Here is a 21,005-nt window from a genome sequence, read left to right on the forward strand (position 1 = left end):
AATGAATCAGAAGCGACAGAAAGATAGCACGGGGAAGGACCGGCTCCCAGCAAGCGGTAGAGCAGTCGAGCACAAAACCGGAACTTTTAGAAGTCTGCTCCACTAAGGGACATCGCTACAGAGGCTAAGTGGGGGGAGGGGGAGCGCTCACAGAGACAGTGTCGTCTCAAGTCGCGTGGGGTCACAGAAAGATTGGGGGTGTCTGTGTGCGGCAGAGCTCCCAGGTATCATAGCCAGGAAGTCAGCTGCAGAGACAGTGCCAAGGGGTGAGCTTTCAGATTAGGGTTACCTTAAACCATGATCTGAGGCACAGTCAGGCCACTGCTCTTTGAGCAGGGACCCCACAAGTGGTAGATCCAGGGAGACTCACCTTCCTTACCCAAGAGGAACAGCACAGCAGGAATCTGCTGGGTTTGGAGACTGCAAATGGGGCCATGCGCCAGAGACAGAAACTCTCAGTTACAGGCCAGGTGAGCACAGAGCCCGGCCGGAGACCAGGGAGACAGGAGGGACTGACGGCTTTTCTCCAAGGGCGCACCGAGGAGTGGGGCCCGAGCTCTCAGCTCCTCTGGGCTGGAGACTGGGCGGCCGCTATCTTCATTCCCGTCCTCCAAAGCAGTATGGAAAGCAATCGGAACAAAAGCTCCTGAGAGCAAACCCGTGCAGATTACTTAGCCCGGCCCCTGGCAAGGGCAGTGCAATTCCACCTCGGGCAAAGACATGTGAGAATCACTGCAAAAGGCCGCTCCCACAGAAGATCAGCAAGGACATCCAGCCAAGACCAAGTTCACTGATCAATGAGAACTATGGAACTCTAGAGTTAGGGGAAAGCAATGCACAGAATTCATGGCTTTTTCCCCATGATCCTTTAGTCTTCCAAAGATAAAGTTTTTTTAATTTTTTTTCTTACTCTATTTTTTAACTGAGGAAAGAAGACAAGTTTATCTTAACAATACCTTCCTAAAAAAAAAAAAAAAAACTTTTTAAACCTTCATTGTTATAGTCATATTTTATCCCTTCATTGTATTTAACCTTATATTTTGTATATGTATAGGGGTTTTTTTTTCCTAAAAAAATTTGGGATACAATTTCTTCTAATAGATCAAAATATACACTAATCTAGCAAAAGGCTTTGTTCTAGTCTCCAACCTGAGCACATTCCCATCTCTTTTTTTTTTTCATCTTTGAACCAACTTATCAATTCCTTTTTAGAATTTTTTTTTAAATTTTCATCTTTACAGTCATATTCTATCCCTTGATCAAGTTTACCCTTATTTTTGTATATATGTAAGTTTTTCTTTCTTTAAAATTTTGGGAGGTAGTTTCTTCTAAGAGACCAAAATACACCCAAAATCAAGTGGGTGGCTCTGTTCCATTCACCAGTCTAATATATATATATATATATATGTATGCATGTATGTATGTATATATAGATATATATACACATACATATATATATATTTTTTATTATTTCTTTTTTCCTCCTTTCTTCTCCCCCCGGTTTTGGATCTCTTCTGATTTGCTTAGCGTACACTTTTCTGAGATCTTTGTCTCCCTGTTAGTATTTTATTCTCTTGTTCATTTATTCTTATCTGGATAAAATGACAAGGCAGAAAAACTCACCACAAAAAAAAAAAAAAAAAAATGAACAAGAGGCAGTACTGACAGCTAGGGACCTAAACAATACGGACATTGGTAATATGGCAGAATTAGAGTTCAGAACAACGATTCTCAAGGTGCTAGCTGGGCTCAAAAGAGGCATGGAAGATATTAGAGAAACCCCTTCTGGAGGAATAAAAGAACTAAAATCTAACCAAGTGGAAATAAAAAAAGCTGGCAATGAGGTGCAATCAATAAATGGAGGCTCTTAATGCTAGGATAAATGAGGCAGAAGAGAGAATTAGTGGTATAGAAGACCAAATGATGGAGAATAAAGAAGCTGAGAAAAAGAGAGATAAACAACTCCTGGACCACAAGGGGAGAATTCGAGAGATAAGTGATATCATAATACAAAACAATATTAGAATAATTGGGATTCCAGAAGGAGAAGAAAGACAGAGAGGGGCAAAATATATATTGAAGCAAATTGTAGTAGAGAATTTCCCTAATATGGCAAAGGGAACAAGCATTAAATCCAGGAGGCACAGAGAACTCCCCTGAAAATCAATAAAAATAGGTCCACACCCCATCATCTAATAGTAAAACTTACAAGTCTTAGTGACAAAGAGAAAATCCTGAAAGCAGCTCAGGACAAGATGTAACATACAATGGTAGAAATATTAGACTGGCAGCAGACTTTTCCACAGAGATCTGGCAGGTCTGAAAGAACTGGCATGATATATTCAGAGCACTAAATGAGAAAAATATGCAGCCAAGAATACGACATCCAGCTAGGCTATCATTGAAAATAGAAGGAGAGATATAAAGCTTCCAGGGCAAACAAATATTAAAAGAATTTGCAAACACCAAACCAGCCCTATAGGAAATGTTGAAAGGGGTCCTCTAAGCAAAGAGAGAGCCTCAAAGTAGTAGATCAGAAAGGAACAGAGACAATATACAGTAACAGTCACCTTACAGGCATTACAACGGCACTAAATTCGTATCTCTCAATAGTTACCTTGAATGTAAATGGGCTAAATGTCCCAATGAAAAGACATGGGGTATCAGAATGGATAAAAAGCCAAAACCCATTGATATACTATCTATAAGAAACTCATTTTAGACCCAAAGACACATCCAGATTTAAAGTGAGGGGGTGGAAAACAATTTACCATGCTAATGGACATCAGAAGAAAGCTGGGGTGGCAATCCTTATATCAGATCAATTAGATTTTAAGCCAAAGACTATAATAAGAGATGAGGAAGGACACTATATCATACTTAAATGCTCTGTCCAACAAGAAGATCTAACAATTTTAAGTATCTACGCCCCTAACATGGAAGCAGCCAAATATATAAACCAATTAATAACAAAAATCAAAGAAACACATCCACAATAATACAACAGTAGTAGGGGACTTTAACTCTCCCCTCACTGAAATGGACAGTTTATCCAAGCAAAAGATCAATAAGGAGATAAAGTCTTTAAATGATACACTGGACCAATGGACATCACAGATATATTCAGAACATTCCATCCTAAAGCAATAGAATATACATTCTTCTCTAGTGCACACAGAACATTCTCCAGAATAGATCACATCCTGGGTCATAAATCAGGTCTCAACTGGTACCAAAAGGTTGGGATCATTCTCTGCATATTTTGATACCACAATGCTCTGAAGCTAGAACTCAATCACATGAGGAAAGTTGAAAAGAACTCAAATACATGGAGGCTAAAGAGCATCCCACCAAAGAACGAATGGGTCAACCAGGAAATTAAGGAAGAATTGAAAAAATTCATGGAAACCAATGAAAATGAAAACACAACTGTTCAAAATCTGTGAGACACAGCAAAGGTGGTCCTGAGAGGAAAATATAGAGCGATGCAAGCCTTTCTCAAAGAACAAGAAAGGTATCAAGTACACAACCTAACCCTACACCTAAAGGAGCTGGAGAAAGAACAGGAAAGAAAGCCTAAACCCAGCAGGAGAAGAGAAATCATAAAGATCAGAGCAGAAATTAATGTAATAGAAGCCAAAAGAACGGTAGAACAGATCAACAAAACTAGGAGCTGATTCTTTGAAAGCATTAATAAGATTGATAAACCCCTGGCCAGACTTTTCAAAAAGAAAAGAGAAAAGACCCAAATAAATAAAATTATGAATGAAAGAGGAGACATCACAACCAACACCAAAGAAATACAAACAATTATAAGAATATATTATGAGCAACTATACACCAGCAAATTTGACAATCTGGAAGAAATGGATGCACTCCTAGAGAAGTATAAACTACCAAAACTGAACCAGTAAGAAATGGAAAACCTGAACAGACCCAGAACCAGTAAGGAGACTGAAGCAGTCATCAAAAATCTGCCAACAAACAAGAGCCCAGGGCCAGATGGCTTCCCAAGGGAATTCTACAAAACATTTAAAGAACTAATACCTATTCTCCTGAAACTATTCCAAAAAATAGAAATGGAAGGAAAATTTCCAAACTCATTTTATGAGGCCAGCATTATCTTGAACTCAAAACCAGACAAAGACCCCATCAAAAAGGAGAATTACAGATCAATATCCTTGATGAACACAGATGTGAAAATGCTCACCAAAATACTAGCCAATAGGATCCAACAGTACATTGAAAGGATTATTCACCACAACCAAGTGGGATTTACTCCTCGGCTGCAAGGTTGGTTCAACATCCACGAATCAATCAATGTTGTACAATACATTAATAAAAGAAAGAACAAGAACCATATGATACTCTCAATAGATGCTGAAAAAGCATGTGACAAAGTAAGCATCCTTTCTTGATCAAAACTCTTCACAACGTAGGCATAGAGGGTACATACCTCAATATTATCAAAGCTATCTATGAAAAACCCGCAGCAAATATCATTCTCAACAGGGAAAAACTGAGAGCTTTTCCCCTAAGGTCAGGAACACGACAGGGATGTCCGTTATCACCACTGCTATTCAACATAGTACCAGAAGTCCTAGTCTCGGCAATCAGACAACAAAAAGAAATAAAAGGCATCCGAATCAGCAAAAAAGAAATCACACTCTCACTCTTTGCAGATGATATGATACTTTATGTGGAAAACCCAAAAGACTCCACTCCAAAACTGCTAGAACTCATATAGGAATTCAGTAAAGTGTCAGGATATAAAATCAATGCACAAAAATTAGTTGCATTTCTATACACCAACAGCAAGACAGAAGAAAGAGAAATTAAGGAGTCGATTCCATTTACAATTGCACCCAAAGCCATAAGATACCTAGGAATAAACCTAACCAAAGAGGCAAAGAACCTGTACTCATAAAACTATAAAGTACTTATGAAAGAAATTGAGGAAGACACAAAGAAATGGGAAAATGTTCCATGCTCATGGATTGGAAGAACAAATATTGTGAAAATGTCTATGCTACCAGAGCAATCTACACATTTAATGCAATCCCAATCAAAATACTATCCGTTTTTTTCAAAGAAATGGAACAAATAATTCTAAAATCTATACGGAATCAGTAAAGACCCTGAATAGCCACAGGAATGTTGAAAAAGAAAGCCAAAGTTGGTGGCATCACAATTCCAGACTTCAAGGTTTATTACCGAGCTGTAATCATCAAGACAGTATGGCACTGGCACAAAATGGACACAAAGATCAATGGAACCGCATAGAAAGCCCAGAAATGGACCCTCAACTCGATGGTCAACTAATCTTCAACAAAGCAGGAAAGAATGTCCAATGGCAAAAGACAGTCTCTTCAACAAATGGTGTTGGGAAAATTGGACGCCACATACAGAAGAATGAAACTGGACCATTTCCTTACACCACACACAAAAATAGACTCCAAATGGATGAAAGACCTCAATGTGACACAGGAATCCATCAAAATCCTTGAGGAGAACATAGGCAGGAAACTCTTTGACCTCAGCCACAGCAACTTCTTCCTAGGAACATTGCCAAAGGCAAGGGAAGCAAGGGCAAAAATGAACTATTGGGACTTCATCAAGATCAAAAGCTTTTGCACAGCAAAGGAAACAGTCAACAAAACCAAAAGACAACTGACAGAATGGGAGAAGATATTCACAAATGACATATCAGATAAAGGGTTAGTATCCCAAATCTATAACGAACTTATCAAACTCAACACCCAAAGAACAAATAATCCAATCAAGAAATGGGCAGAAGACGCGAACAGACATTTCCGCAAAGAAGAGTTCCAGGTGGCCAACAGACACGTGAAAAAGTGCTCCACATCACTGGGCATCAGGGAAATACAAATCAAAACCACAATGAGATACCACCTCACACCAGTCAGAATGGCTAAAATTAACAAATCAGGAAACGACAGATGTTGGAGAGGATGCAGAGGAAGGGGAACCCTCCTCCATTGTTGGTGGGAATGTAAGCTGGTGCAGCCACTATGGAAAACAGCATGAAGGTTCCTCAAAAAGTTGGAAATAGAGCTACCCTATGACCCAGCAATCGCACTACTGGGTATTTACCCTAAAGATATAAATGTAGTGATCCGAAGGGGGACGTGCACACAACAGCCAAACTACGGAAAGAACCTAAATGTCCATCAACAGATGAATGGGTAAAGAGGATGTGGTGTGTGTGTATGTACACACATACACACACACACACACACACACACACACACACACACACACACACACAAAATGGAATACTGTGCAGCCATCAAAAGAAATGAAATCTTGCCATTTGCGATGATTTGGATGGAACTAAAGGGCATTATGCTGAGCGAAATAAGTGAATCCAAGAAAGACAATTATCATATGATCTCCCTGATATGAGGAATTTGAGAGGCAGAGTGGGGGGTTTGGTGGGTAGGGAAGGAAAAAATGAAACAAGATGGGATTGGAAGGGAGAGAAACCATAAGAGACCCTTAATCTCACAAAACAAACTGAGGGTTGTTGAGGGGTGGGGTGGTAGGGAGAGGGTGGTGGGGTTATGGACATTGGGGAGGGTATGTGCTATGATGAGTGCTGTGAAGTGTGTAAGCCTGATGATTCACAGACCTGTACCCCTGGGGCAAATAATACATTATATGTTAATAAAAATATTTAATTAAAAAAAGTATACCAGAAAAACTACACATACCTAAACAAAGGATATCATTTGATGGAAGCTCATTCACTCAATGAAGATTTATTATATCCTACTACGAGCCAGGCACTGTGCTAGGAACAGCATTTTCAAACGTGACGGTGAGCGTGGCCCGTGTTCTCCCCAGTCTGGGGGAAGTAATCAGGGGAAGAGGAATAGAAAGGCAGAAATGAAGGCCACTGGTCAGTTGGGGGATGGGGGGGCCCTGATAAGTTACTAGGAGAATGATTTGTCCAGGAGGGGATGGACGGAGGGGAAGAGGCTGCTGGAAGGTGCGGGAAGGTAATCAAGGGGCCGGCATCAACCGTTGCCTGCTTTCCTGACCTCGCCTGCTTTCCCCAGCAGGGGCAGGCCCTCAAGGGCTGCCACTCAGAAGAAAAGTTTTCCATTTCAATGGGGACAGAATTCACTATTTTCAGGAGCTCAGAAAAAATGGTTTGAAATAGCATGAAATGACAATAACGGACACCTTAAACTCCACACTTCGATTTCCCTGACTGCAAATAAAAGGAACGCTCATTTGAACAAAAATGAGAATTTCTACTTTCCATATAGCCTTTTTGTGGACTCCGTGGACTTCTTATTAAATAATAGAGAGTAAAGCAAATTGCTTTCATCTCTTGAAGGGCTTCTTTCTTTCTTAAATGACTTTGAACTTTTTCTCCCCTTTTTGAGCATTCATACAGATGAGTATATTTTAAAAACTGACCAGAAGGGAACAGTAAACATATTTGGGAAAGCAACTGATTGTTACTATGGCAACCTGGAATGTGTCTGACATTTAGTCTTTCCATTATTCTCTGTTGCTATAGTAATGAAACCTTGTATTCTGACACCATTTCCAAATTCGATTAAAATAAAACCCCTCTCACCCTGCAAGGAGGAGGGAGGGCCAAACTATTAATGCCCAAGATGTATGCGAATGTTCTCTAGCACTGGGATACAGATGATAGAAGGCACACTTTACCGCACTTTAATCAACCTGAAAAAAACAAGTGGAAACATAGGCAAAAACTCAGTACAACGAAAGTAAAGCAGGTTTTTGTTATTAAAAGTCAGCCTTTTGGGGCACCTGGCTGGCTCAGTCAGTGGAGTGTGCAACCCTCAATCTCGGAGTTGTGAGTTCGAGCCCCACGTTGGGTGGAGAGATTACTTAAAAGAAAATCAGCCTTTTCTCTTAAACACATATAAAAAGCCCCTTAATTTACGAGATGTTGAAGTTTAACATCAAATAGTAATGGAGTAAAGGAGAACTTTTGTTTCTTTTTAGGAGAAATACATAGTAGGATAATGGTAACTAAGGGTCCACCAAAATTAGTAAAGAAATTACTTGGGGTTTTCAGGGGCTTTTTGTGTTGAAGAAAATATGATAGGATCTGTTACTCATCCACTCTGAAACTTATGACTAGCAACCAGATTATTATTAATTATTGAATTATGAGATGCAATAGTAGAAACATGCTTCAGCTATGCATTTTTGATTAATGAGAAAAAAGGGAGAGATTTAGAAGGAAAAGTAGGGGAGAGAGTGGTGAGAAAGCCGTGTAGAAGGAAGGGTACAAAAATGAAGGTTAGTGATCGAAGTGGAGAGCTAAGGGTAGTTCAAGAACCAAAACCAGGAAAAGGTAGAGGATCTGGAAGGGGATGGCATGGAGCCTCTGAGCGGGAGGTCTGGACCCACAGGTCATGCTGCAGGAGTTGCTGGTACGTTATCAACAGCTCTGTTAAGGGGCCACTGCTTTCTGCTTTTTTCAGGTTTTTTCAGCTCAATGGTAACTTGGGAAAATTGTTTCTCGCCCAGAGAGGAAATCTTCACAAGGGTTTGGGGAAGCAATGGGCTGGATCCATGCAGGGGGTCTCAGTACCCCCACAGCCTTGCTGTGTGACCTGAAGATAATCTCCTAACTCCCAAGCCTCCATTTCCTCTCTCATAAAACACTGATGTGTCCTCAATTCCGTGCCTTAGTTTCCCTAATTGTAAGCCCCTTATAAAAGACGAGATGAGTGAAGTACTTACTACCATCTGGTGCTTAGTCGGCATCGAACAAGTGTAGCTATGGTATTTTCCAGCTAGGAATGAAGGGGATGGGAGGAATTGGGGAAAGACAGAACATGGGTGAATTTTATCTCCTGTTTTTTTTGTCTTTTGTCTTCCATATCATTACGTGTTTGAGAAATCAAATAGTTTGATATGCTCTCTGAAGTGGCAGAACAGGATTCTCTGAAGCTGACCATGGGAGAAGGGAGGGAAACCAGAGCCAGGGGCCAGGCTCCTGCTGATGTGGTCTGAGGCCGACCACTGCTTAGTGACCAGACAAGCCACAAACCACTCTTTCTTGTAAGACAGTCCCAAAAGGATGACATTGTGAGGAAAGAAATAAAAGACAGAGATTATAAAGGAAGTAGGATTATAAAGTCTTCTGGATTTATCTTTTTATGAAGTTAGAAATCATTTTGAAAAATGGCAAATAACCTGGATCCCCCACGCCTTGTTAACTATGGTTTAAATCTGTACTCTCACTTCTTGGCCTTACAGACATAGTGAACCGCGCTCAAGGGTATTAAGAAAGTGTGTGTTTGGGAATGGGAGACAAGCTAAAATTTGAGGTGCCCTCTGTTACTACATCTTGTGAAATGCCCCCCCCCCCCGCCCCGTGTCCCTTCTGCCTTTTTCCTTGTTTCCAAAAAGTCTCGCCAGCAATCACAGCTCCTGTCTTAAAAATTTAAATGACTGGCATCTGGCTGGCTCAGTCAGGACAGCCTGCAACTCTTGATCTCAGGGTCATGAGTTCCAGCCCCACGCCGGGCACAGAGAGCACTTAAAGAAAAACAATTAAATGAGCACAGTCACCGAAGGCAACTTGTCTAGGCCAACTCAGGATCCCACTTACATCTGTGTTATTGTTAATGTGTACTGACCACAGCCATCACTCCTCCTCACGGACAAATAATCGGAACAGGAAAAAAGTCAAGAACAAACTTTGCCTAGAGACAATACAGCTGTGGTATTCAGAAGGTTCTCCGTGGAAACTGGTGAAGAAGTGAAGTAAAAGCAATAGACAGTGTAGTACACAGCAGCTGTCAGTCAGCCCCTATCCACAGATGGATTCCCTGACGAAGGCTACGGCTCCAGGGGATTCTAGGACCATCATCCATGCCACAAGCCCAAATCAAAACGCATTTGGGAACAAACAGTGAATGCAAGGTCCGTGCTGGGGATAAGATACAAGGGACATGATCCCTGCCTTTGAGGAGCTTATAACACAGTCCAAAAATGTTTGGAAAAAGATGGTATTTGGTGTGTGTGGTGGAGAGGAGTCGTCGTCTCTCTTCTATAATCTTTCTAAGTGTTCGCCCACTTTTAAATGTCCTGGCAGGGAGCAGTAACACCTGCTGTGAGTGAGGGCCCAGCACAGGGTGTGAGTGTGGGGACCACGTGGGCTTACACGCCAGTTCCCTTGTGCAGCCTGCGAGACACACTTCCCAGCATTCAGCCTCAGGTCCCTCGCCTACAAACTGGAAGGAATAGGAGGGTTCTGGTAGTAGTGAAATGACTCACGCAGAGGAAGCCCTTAGGGCAGTGGCTGGCACGGAACAGTATTCAATAATTATTTTCAAAATGAGATGAAGAAAGAGAACTGGCCAGTGACTGACAAGCTCCCAGGTCCAAAACTCAGTAGTTCTTATAGAAGGAACTCAAGAATGTGCATTCACATAAAACAACCAAGAGGTTACGAAAAGTCACAGTAATTTCTCAAACTGAGAAAACAATAAGATTAGTCTTTATTACTAAAATGACATTTCTGCAGTTTTTCTGTTGATACATAATGCAAAAAAGGGCCAGATCAATTTCACTACACATTCAGTATATATTTGGAATGGAGCAATTTAAAATATAGGCTATTTTGCATGAATAAAACTCATTCTGCAGGGGACTCAAAGAGACAGATGGTCAACCCACAAAACCGTTAAAACTGTTTTCAACAAGAGGCCTCTCTGACTGCAAAACAGGAGAGAAAAACCGAAAGTGTATATATACCAAGAGTGAATTTTTAAAACAGACTCCAAATAGAAAGTGACCAGGGCACACATTCCAAATCACAAGAATAGATTTGGAATCGATCTGTTTCTCCCATGGGCAACTCTCTGTACAGGTGATTTTTGGAAAAGTATTATGAATGACTTTCCTAATAAGCACTGGCCCACACTATTTCATAGGCTACTCTAGTAGGAACCAGACCTCCCACCATAAACAAAAGTGGCGACCCAGCAGACTCAGCCAGCGCTGGCCAGAACACCAGGACCCATCAACTTCTCAAGATTTGGTACCAGAATGATCTTCAAAATTAAAATCTGCTCTCACTACCTCTTGCTATTATAAGTACCATTTTTAAACAGCTCGTGTTCTAACATTTCCTATTTTTTCCAGTTATAAGAGAAAAACCAAAGGAAAAGAACCACAACACTTTCTTTAAGAACCACACTGGCTTTCCATTCAACGTAAAAGTTTCTAGAAACATGAAATTTGTGCTGAAAAGCATTCAATATCATTTTATACCCCCTTATAATTTAACTGAGGGATGATGAAAATTGCAGGTAAGTTGGTGGAACATCACAGAGGATAAAATACAGTGAGTTTTACTTTGTCAATGTTCAGTTCAAGTCAACAAATGCACTTTTGTCAGCCTAACAGGTAACATGCAAGGCGCTAGCGCTCAGTGGGAGAAAGGGAGGGCAGGACGGTGGACATCTAAACAGAATGTATAAGTACAGAACTCATATGAAAAAGGCCAAGTTGATCTGTTCTCAGGTTGTCTGGGAAAAGAAGCTTTTGTGGAATAAGAGTACCTCACAAGCCAGGAGGAAGCAGGCCATGTGCAAGGCAAAACCAGAGGGCAGAGACAGCGTGACGCAGTGACTGTTCAGATATAATGTAGGTTCTATCATGGGAACTGGGTGACTTGTTTCTTAACTAAACTGCATTTGGAGGAAAGACAGCACTAGTGACTTTCTTCTTTCCCTTTGATTAAATAATAGGCAATGAAATAAAAATATTTTAGCTAACAGTTACATTCTCATTCTGAGACTTTTAATAAGCTGTGGCCACGCACAACCTAGAACAGCCTGTCTAATAGAAATATAATGCAAACCACAAGTATAAGATTAAATTTCCTATTAGCCTCATTTTAAAAAGTAAAAAAACAAATCACAGGCAAAATTCATTTTAAGAATATATTTTCCTTAACCCAATTATGCAAAATGTTATCATTTAACTTGTAATCAGTATGAAAATCATCAATGAGGCATTGTACATTTTTAAACTAAATCTCTGAAATCCTGTGTTTATTTTACTCTTACAGTACCTCTCAGTTCGGATGCTAATCTATCAGAAATCTTCTGTCTGTACGTATGCATGTATATATGTATTTAAGTAAGCAAGTAAGTCACCTTATTTAAGTAAGCAAGTTAAGCCACCATACCCAGTGTAGGATTGAACGCTTGACCCCAGGATCAAGAGGCACAGACTCTACCACCTTAAGCCAGCCAGGCATCCCTATTCCATCTGTAATTAGATTTTTAAAAATTTACAGTTGAAAAAGTAGATTCACGGACGCCTGGGTGGCTCAGTGGGTTAAAGCCGCTGCCTTCGGCTTGGGTCATGATCCCAGCATCCTGGGATGGAGCCCCACATCGGGCTTTCTGCTCAGCAGGGAGCCTGCTTCCTCCCTTCTCTGCCTGCCTCTCTGCCTACTTGTCATCTGTCTGTCAAATAAATAAATAAAATCTTTAAAAAAAAAAAAGAAAGAAAAAGTAGATTCACATAATTCAAGTTTTCCAAACATACTTTGAAGTTATCCAGTCACTGAATTGACTGAATTCTGTTTTTAAATTAAAATTAATTAAAATTAAATAGAACTAAACTTCAGTTATTCAGTTCTACTAGCCACATTTCTGGCTAGCAGCTACAACAGCTGGACAGCTCAGCCCTAGAATAAGTGTGTAAGAACTCTGGGGTCAAATCTCTAGTCTGAAATTAGTAAACACAAAAATCAAATCAGTTAACAGGCTACCAGGTTCGTAACAGGGTACTAATATTAGGCATTTTGGATTACCCTCCACGCGTCCCTTGTTGGTCCACATGCGCTCACGAAGTCATAGCTGAGAAAAAACAGTGAGGCCATCTGGAGAAGGCCTTGCAAAGAGATAGAGATTTAACTGCAGGACCCTTCAAGAGTTCCCCTGGAAGCAGAAGGTTCTTAATACTTACTGCCACGGTCGAGGTGTTATCCATGTTAATGAAGCAGATGAACAGACTCAAGAAGCGGACATACTCTGAAAGGGAACAGAGAGAAACTGGTCATAATTGGGATGGATCGTTTTCTTACCTTCTCACCGCACTCAGCCGAGAAACACCCACCCCAAACAAGAGTCAAAATTATAAAAATCGAAGTTCTCGTAATTTTCAAGAAAACACGTTTTTGTTCTAGTTAGGCAAAAGTATAGGCATGCTTCTCACACAGGCTCGCCGGTGGAAATCTGAAAGACTAAACCGATCATCACATCTCAAGGAGCGTATTTCACAAGGACGTCGAGGTTACGGGAGAGTTCTTCCAGGAACATCCGGAAAACGTTCGCGTTCTTCCGGAAAGTTCCATGATTTACCCGCCAGAGCTCTCCTGCGCGCTTACTACGTTCCAGGCACCGTGTAGGCCGCGAAATGGCCACAGTGAACTAGAAAGACCCACCCACAGGGCACAGGGGACAAGAGCTGTCGGAGGAGAGGAGCGCGCCGGGGTCGGGCTGGAGCAGGACTTAACGGGGACAGAGCGGGGATGCCACAACGGCCTTGGACAACGCTCGGGCTAATCAAGGTCTCAGGCGCCCAAGAGCTTGAGACGTGACGAGGCGTCGGTCTGTCGGGCCGCCCACCTCCGAGAGACCGCTTGGAAGGAGGCCCGCGGGGAGAGAAAGGAGCGCTTCCTTCACACAGAACTGCTACCAGCCCGCGCCCGGCAGGGGAGAGGCAGCGCGAGGCCTTCCCGGGCGGACGCTCCGCGGTGAGCACACGGAGTCCCAGGGCCACTCTCCAGGCTGGGGACTGAGAGCAGAGAAGGGGGAGAAGGGGAGAGAGAGAAGCGGGGCGCGCGGCTCGGAGACGAAGCCGAAGCCGAAGCCGGAGGGAAAAACAGCCCAGCTCCCGGGAGAGGGTCTGCACTTCCGTCAGGAGTGTGGCTGCGCCCGGGGACGCCCAGCCGCCCGCCCTGGCGACAGCGGGAAGAAGGGACCACAGACAGAGCCCTCAGGGCCACCAGAGCCGGGGCTGGCAGCCAGAACTGGGCCGCCAGCGAGGAAGGCGCAGAGCGCGGGAAACCAGAAGAGCTGGGCAACAGGTCCAGGGATTCTGGAGGCAAGTGTGATGGGGGCCGGCTGAGGTGTGAGGAAACCACCAGCATTTCGCTGAGGCCAAACTAAGCCTCACTTGCTGGAGCATAAGGTGAAATAAACCCTGAAGGTACCTGGGGCAACGCCAAGCACCCCCTCCTCTTCGCCCTTTTAACAGGTGAGGGTCAAGGACAGGGGTAGAGTTTGGAGGCGGGATGGCCAGAGACCCAATCAGGCGGAAAAGCGCCGCAGGCTGATCGCTAGGAGCCAATCGGTTTCTAGAGCCCACTTGACTGACAGAACCTCACGCCAACGCCTGAGCGCAGAGCGGGAGGCCGCGAATCGCAAGGGGGCGGAATTCCAGGGCACTAACCCGGAACCGGTTGGGGACTCGATTCCCATTGTGAGGCCAGACCTGGGGCGGGCCCTCAGCCAGAATGGCAATACCACCCGGACCAATGGGTGAACCGTCTAGAACGAGTGGCAGCTGCGCCAGCCAGTGGGTAGCGGCAAGGGGGCGGGCGAAGCTAGTGGGCGGGGCATCAATGAAGCATCTTTTTTTCGTAGCCCCCTCAGAGGCGATCGGGCGGAGGGCCGCCGGGGTCGCAGGTGAGAGAGTCTGTCCGGGAGGAGGCGGCAGCTCCGCGGACGGTGGGTGCCCTCGCAGCGGGGAAGGTCCCGGCGGGGCTCAGCGGCAGGTGGCGGTCCCCACGGGGCCGGCCTTGGCCCTGCATCTGCGTCGCAGCGGGACCACGACGCTCCTAGAAGTAGCGCCCCGCCCGGGGTGGGTGGGAGGGCTGTGGCCGCTGAACCCAGGCTGCGGGACTTTCCCGCGCACCGAGTCGGGACTCTGCTTTAGTAAACAGAAAGACTTGCCTTCCAGGTCGCCCCATCTGCCAGCAGGTGCGGCCGCCGCGGTGTAGCAGAGGCGGGCGGGCGCCACCTCCCCCGGGGTGGCCTCCTGGGAGCTCCGAGTCCCCGGTCTTCCCTGCGGCCCTTCCCGGGCGGTCCCACAGAAGGCGGCGGGGCCGGGGGACAGGTGTCCTCTCACTCTGATAACAGGTGGCCCCTAAGTAAACTTCACTTATTTACCTACCGCAAGTTTCAGAGAAGAGCGCGTCCTGGTCTGCAGGGACGTGAATTTCCTAGAATATGTGGGCGCGGGGAGGAGAGGGACTTGGGAAAGTTTGGATATTTTGTGATGCTTTCTTTTTCTGACCAGCCTACCGAATTTACAAATATATATATAAATTATTTTGGGGGGGGGGGACCCAGAATTGACGGCGCCTGATTTCCCTCGGACCTCTTAATTCTGCCTTATCACACAGTATTTAGGAACTTCATTCTCAGGTGTTAGTCCGTGAAAAAACAACGGCCCCCAGTTATTTTATGCCTTCGTTGGATTACATAAATGAACTACTTATACCCATGTCCAGCCTGGAAAGAATGTCCGCTGGGATTTCAGGGAAAATGGCAGTCATCTGTGTTGGGGCATGCCAGATCTATGGGTTTTTAGAGGTTGCAGCTGCCGAATTCCCTTCGGTAAAGACAGGGAACACAAACGATATAAACGGAGTAGTATTTGACATCTAAAATGGCATCTTCTCACGCTCTGTGAAGTGTTCTGTCCCCAGCACTGGGAACAGGGACATAGGCACATAGGAGGAGTCCAATCAATATTTGAGTAAGTTATTAGGTGGTGGATGACAGAACCCCATGCTGTGTTATATAAGCATCAAAATATAAAGGAAAGAACCGGGGGAAAAAAAGATCCTGGAAACATAGCTTAGCTTCTCTCTGTGCAAAAATCGCGACCAAATTTCAACTCAGGGTGCACTGATTTGGGTACTTTCTTACAGTGATCAGAAGATGTCAAAGGTTTCCACATAATTATGGCGAAACTGTCTGGAAATCTAAGATACGTGTACACAGGAATAATGTTGGGCTAAGCCATATCCATCCTCTAACATAATATTTACTGCACATATGCCCCTATGTCGCTGTGTGTAGTTTATTCATCTCATCTCCTGGTAAATATTTTTATTTTTATCATGCTTTTACCTTAAAAATACAGTGGCACTTTTTAATTGATTCAAGAAGCTATGGAAGTGCTCTGAAACTGGAAACAAAAAGCCATGAATACATTGTATTTAATGAGATACAGAATTTGATATTATTTTAGCTCTCTGTTCTATTTTTAAGGACATCTAACTTGCTGATTCCATACTGAAAATATGTCTTTGATAACCTACGTACTCATCATTGGTCCATACAGACTATAGTAGCAACAAAGCCTTTTTACTTAGAATTTTCTCTTCACAATGTTTTATGACTTGTTAGGTTCTTATGTTTTTTGGCATGATCAAGGGTGGGGAGTTTATCTAAAGACTTCACTCAGTTTCACAAACTGATTCTTGCCTATGTTGTCTTGGGCCGCCTTTTCCTGTTAAACATATGCTTTGCCCATTGAAGTTTGTTTTGTTAGCTTCCCTTCCTTGAGTTACTTTATTTCATTTTCTGTCTTTTCCCAACCCCAATCACCTTGTTTTAAGTTGTATTTGTACCTCCTGGTTGTTCGGCGTATTGTTACATATTGAGGATACCTCCCTTGGAACAAGTGGGCTATCATCTCCCAGATCCCACTAGTGCTAAAACAGATGGTAGAGGAAGGCAAAAGCCAAGTTTGCACTTCAGTAGTTCTCTGAAGTGAGCTGCGACATAGGTACTAAGAAGTACATTTGGGCTGGTGTGACAATGTATAAGTCACTTTGCTTCTGTCCTTTTTTATAAGTATATGTAGAAAATATATATTTTTATATAAATTACATAAGGAATGGTAGGCCAGAGTACTAATTAAATGTGATCCTTTACCAGTGTTCTAGAATGTTCATTCAGTGACTTGGGATCTAATGTGAAGGCAGGGCGTTCATTTCTGGCAGGTGCCCACCTCCCCGGTGGAGGCACCCGTGTGCGCAGAGGCCTGGAACAGGGGAGGAGGGTGACGACGGGTGATAGGAAGCCGGCCGGTGGGGTGGGAAGAGAGAATGGCCTGGGAGTGGAGAAGCAGGGGTGGCCCAGGGTGACAAGTGGGGGTCGGGCGCCAGGGCAGGAGCCCAGGTGAGGGAACCGTGGGGAGGCGGTCAGGTCGGAGCCAGAGCAGAGCTGTGTGCTTGTCTTCGGTCCGGGGTATGGCTCCCCGCGTGGACGCTGCAAGCTGACGGCTTTGACCTCTTTCTCCCCAGGAATCATCCAGGCCGCCTGTGCTCCTAGATGAGCGGAAGACTCTGATGTGAACAAAGGGCCAAGCAGGGGGTGCCCTTGGTTCTTGTGCTTTGTCGCATTTCCCGGGTTTTCACATCTTCTTTGCACTTACGTTGGGAAAATGAAGCAGTTGAAAAGGAAAAGGAAAAGCAATTTTAGTGTCCAAGAAACTCAGACCCTTTTGAAAGAAATCACGAAACGGAAAGAAGTCATTTTTTCCAAGCAGCTCAACACGACCATCAACGTGATGAAGCGGATGGCCTGGGAGGAGATCGCACAGTGTGTGAACGCCGTCGGGGAGGGCGAGCAGAGGACGGGGACCGAGGTGAAGCGGCGGTACCTGGACTGGCGGGCCCTCATGAAGAGGAAGAGGATGAAGGCGAACATTAAGCTGGTCGGCTCGGGGTTTCCCCTCCCCACGTCCGACTTGGATGACTCTCTCACCGAAGAGATCGAGGAAAAGATTGGATTCCGCAATGATACGAATTTCGATTGGCAGAACGTGGCGGATTTCCGGGACGCAGGTGGATCCTTAACTGAGGTCAAAGTGGAAGAGGAAGAAAGAGATCCCCAGAGTCCCGAAGTAAGTAGTAGCCTGGGAGACCTCGTTCTCTTTTTGCTCCTTTAGTTTCAATGTCGGAGTTCAGGGTAGTCCAGAAACAGTAAAGGTCCCAGTTGTCAAGCTCACTTAAAAGTAGTTCCTAAGAAAGTCATTCCATTTTTTCTTCCTCCATGTCACTAATCTGTCATGGAACCTAAATATGTTTCTCTTAATGATGCATACAGTTGACCCTTGAGCGACACGGCGGGGGTGGGGTGCCGCAGTGGCTTCCGCAAGTGGGAGAGCTGTAAGTTTTCACTGCCCCTCAAACGTAACTCCTAGTAGCCTGCTGTCCACCCACAGCCTTACCAGTAACACAAACACTCGATGACCACCTGTTTTTTGTTACATAGATCACATGTGGTATTCTTAATGTAAGCTACAGAAAAGAAAATCATAAGAGAAAATTCATTTCCAGTACTGTACTGTATTTAGCAAAAAATATTTGGGAACAGGTGGACCCGCCCAGCTCAAACCCACGGTGTTCAAGGGTCAGCTGTATTAGCGACATCAGGTAATTTATTATAAATATTTTTCAAGATTCAAAAGAAATGATTTTCTGTGCTCAAAACAATACAGAAACTTTGAAGGACACATTAGACACATGAACAACGGTGAAATAGAAATAAAAACTGAAAGTTGCTTTTTCCTTATAGTTTGAGATTGAGGAGGAGGAAGAAATGTTGTCATCCGTCATACCGGATTCCAGGAGGGAAAACGAACTCCCCGACTTCCCCCACATCGACGAGTTTTTTACCCTGAACTCCACGCCGTCCAGGTCGGCCTACGACGAGCCCCACCTGCTGGTGAACATCGAGAAACAGAAGCTGGAGCTCGAGAAGCGGCGCCTGGACATCGAGGCGGAGCGGCTGCAGGTGGAGAAGGAGCGGCTGCAGGTGGAGAAGGAGCGGCTGCGGCACCTGGACCTGGAGCACGAGCGGTTGCAGCTGGAGAAGGAGCGGCTGCAGGTCGAGCGCGAGAAGCTGAGGCTGCAGATCGTGGGCGCGGAGAAAGTGGCCCCCGAGAACGAACTTGGCCAGGGGGAGAAGGCTGTGCTTCAGCCGCAGGACATAGAAGCAGAGAAGCTAAAACTGGAGAGAGAACGCTTGCAACTGGAGAAAGATAGGCTGCAGTTTTTGAAATTCGAGTCGGAGAAGCTGCAGATTGAAAAAGAACGCTTGCAAGTAGAGAAGGAGAGACTCCGAATTCAGAAGGAGGGACACTTGGCCTGATGGATCTCGGTTCCAAGTTGCACGGACGTGTGGAAACCATAGATTTTTCTCTGTATCCAGTAATATAAAAATGGTCGCAAGATTAGCTCTGGTTTTTCTCCTGTTTAATGTCTGTGTTTTCGATAGGAAAAAGACAATTAAGCGTGGCTTCCTGTATACTGAAGTCGCATGTTCCATAGCAGCGGCACGCCCTCGCATAGACAGGAGAGCAGAAACCGTTGTGCTCTACTCTTTGAATGAGTAAAATTACGTAGCATCTTGTATCATCTGTGCACTCAGAGTTGACAGTTACCGTCCATGTACAATTCTAGCTTGGTTCCCAGCAGGGGGTGATTCTGCCCCCTGGAAGACAAGTGACAACAGCTAGAGATATTTTGGGTTGTCAGCTACTGGCATGGAGCGAGTAGAGGCCAGCGGGCCTACCTGTGTCCTGCCGTGCACAGGAGGGCTCCCACCTCCAGATGGTGCCGCACCAAACAGCAGTACTGCTGAGGTGCAGAAACCCTTTCCTAGCCTGACTCCCCCTCGAGAGCTTTGGTTGTAGTTTCAGAATATTAAAACCTCAGATATTTAAATGGGTAGTTACTTAAATGGCCAAAACCTTTAACTATGTAACATTCGTGTGTAGTATATTGAATGTAGGGAGTGACGAAGACGTTTAGGTATTTTATCCCCGTGTCTAGATCTCTAACCTGAGACTCCAAACACAATGCAGGGAATATCAGTTTGCCCAAGGTGGGTCACTTTGAAAAGCAGTTCATTCCTCTAGCTGTTGATGCTTTCAAAGCTGCACGTGCTGCGTAAGGTTTAGTTCCCTTTTTTCTTTGAATTCATGATCTTAGTTTCAGTAGAAAAATGATCATTTCAGCCATGTATTTAAATCTTGATGTAAATGAAGGTTGAAGCTAGTAAAAATGGTACCGATATAGAAATGGTACCAGTAGTCCATGAGCTTTAAATCAATGAGTGGTTACTTTTTAAATAAATTCTAGCAGCTATGTGGGCGTGGGGGTGGGGGAGGGGGAGAATGTCCTCTGTGTCAGGTGGTGGTGATGATGACGATGATGGTAGTAGCTCTGTGTAAATGGATTAGGGATGCACTTACCACGCACTATCTGACCTACTATGTACTATGGAGTATTATTTCTGGGTCTGAGACTCAGAAAAGGAACACTGAGAGTCTGTGATGTGTATTGTCTCCACCTCCTCCCTGAGGAACGTCCCTGCGGTATGTGTTCTGAGACCAAGGGCTTGCTTTAAACTGGTGGCTTGCCTTCAGTCCCCCTGCAGGTGCTGTTTCCACAATCCAGGTGGTCCCCCTGTGCACTAACCTTGAGACTCTACGCGAGATCACTCTGTATTCTCTGATTTCCCGGGCTGACAATGTAGCTTTAATCCATCTCTTCTGTTGACAGATACGACCTGGATTCTGCATTTGTTCCTTGTTAATTTAAGAATGTCTTGACACCTGTGAGATTGGACTAGGGACCTCTAAGGAGAAAATATACTTTTGTTTCATTACCTTGACTTTGAAATAGTGTTATTTTTTTATAACCAAAATAAATGCTTCTACCGTAGAAATGAAATCTGCCTATACTAACTCTCTGAAAGTTTACCGTTTCCAGTGATATCAGCGCTCTGAGGACTGAGGTTTTTTAAGCCTCATCTGTGAGTGTTCCCGTTTGGGGCAGGCACTGTGCTCGGGGCTCTTCCTACATGATTTTATTCACTCTCCAGAACAACTCTTGAGCTAAGTCATGTTATCCCTGCTTTTACAAGAAAGGAAAA

The 21,005-nt window shown here is 44.3% G+C and overlaps 1 protein-coding gene across 3 annotated transcripts; it reads left to right on the plus strand.

Moving 5' to 3' along the window:
* Nucleotides 1-14,646: 14,646 nt before the first annotated feature.
* MSANTD4 (Myb/SANT DNA binding domain containing 4 with coiled-coils) lies at nucleotides 14,647-20,800 on the plus strand. 3 transcript variants are annotated; one of them, XM_080817578.1, is made up of 3 exons: nucleotides 14,647-14,732; nucleotides 17,366-17,967; nucleotides 18,642-20,800. In XM_080817578.1, exons 2-3 carry the CDS (start codon nucleotides 17,506-17,508, stop codon nucleotides 19,215-19,217), a joined length of 1,038 nt encoding a protein of 345 aa, XP_080673704.1. In that variant the 5' UTR covers nucleotides 14,647-14,732; nucleotides 17,366-17,505; the 3' UTR covers nucleotides 19,218-20,800. The 3 variants fall into 3 exon arrangements, with proteins under 3 accessions (XP_080673704.1, XP_080673705.1, XP_080673706.1); XM_080817579.1 differs by having other exon boundaries at nucleotides 14,653-14,774; XM_080817580.1 differs by having other exon boundaries at nucleotides 14,698-15,026.
* Nucleotides 20,801-21,005: the final 205 nt, after the last annotated feature.

Source organism: Martes martes (assembly GCF_963455335.1).
Source record: "Martes martes genome assembly, chromosome: 10".
Taxonomy (NCBI): Eukaryota; Metazoa; Chordata; class Mammalia; order Carnivora; family Mustelidae; genus Martes; species Martes martes.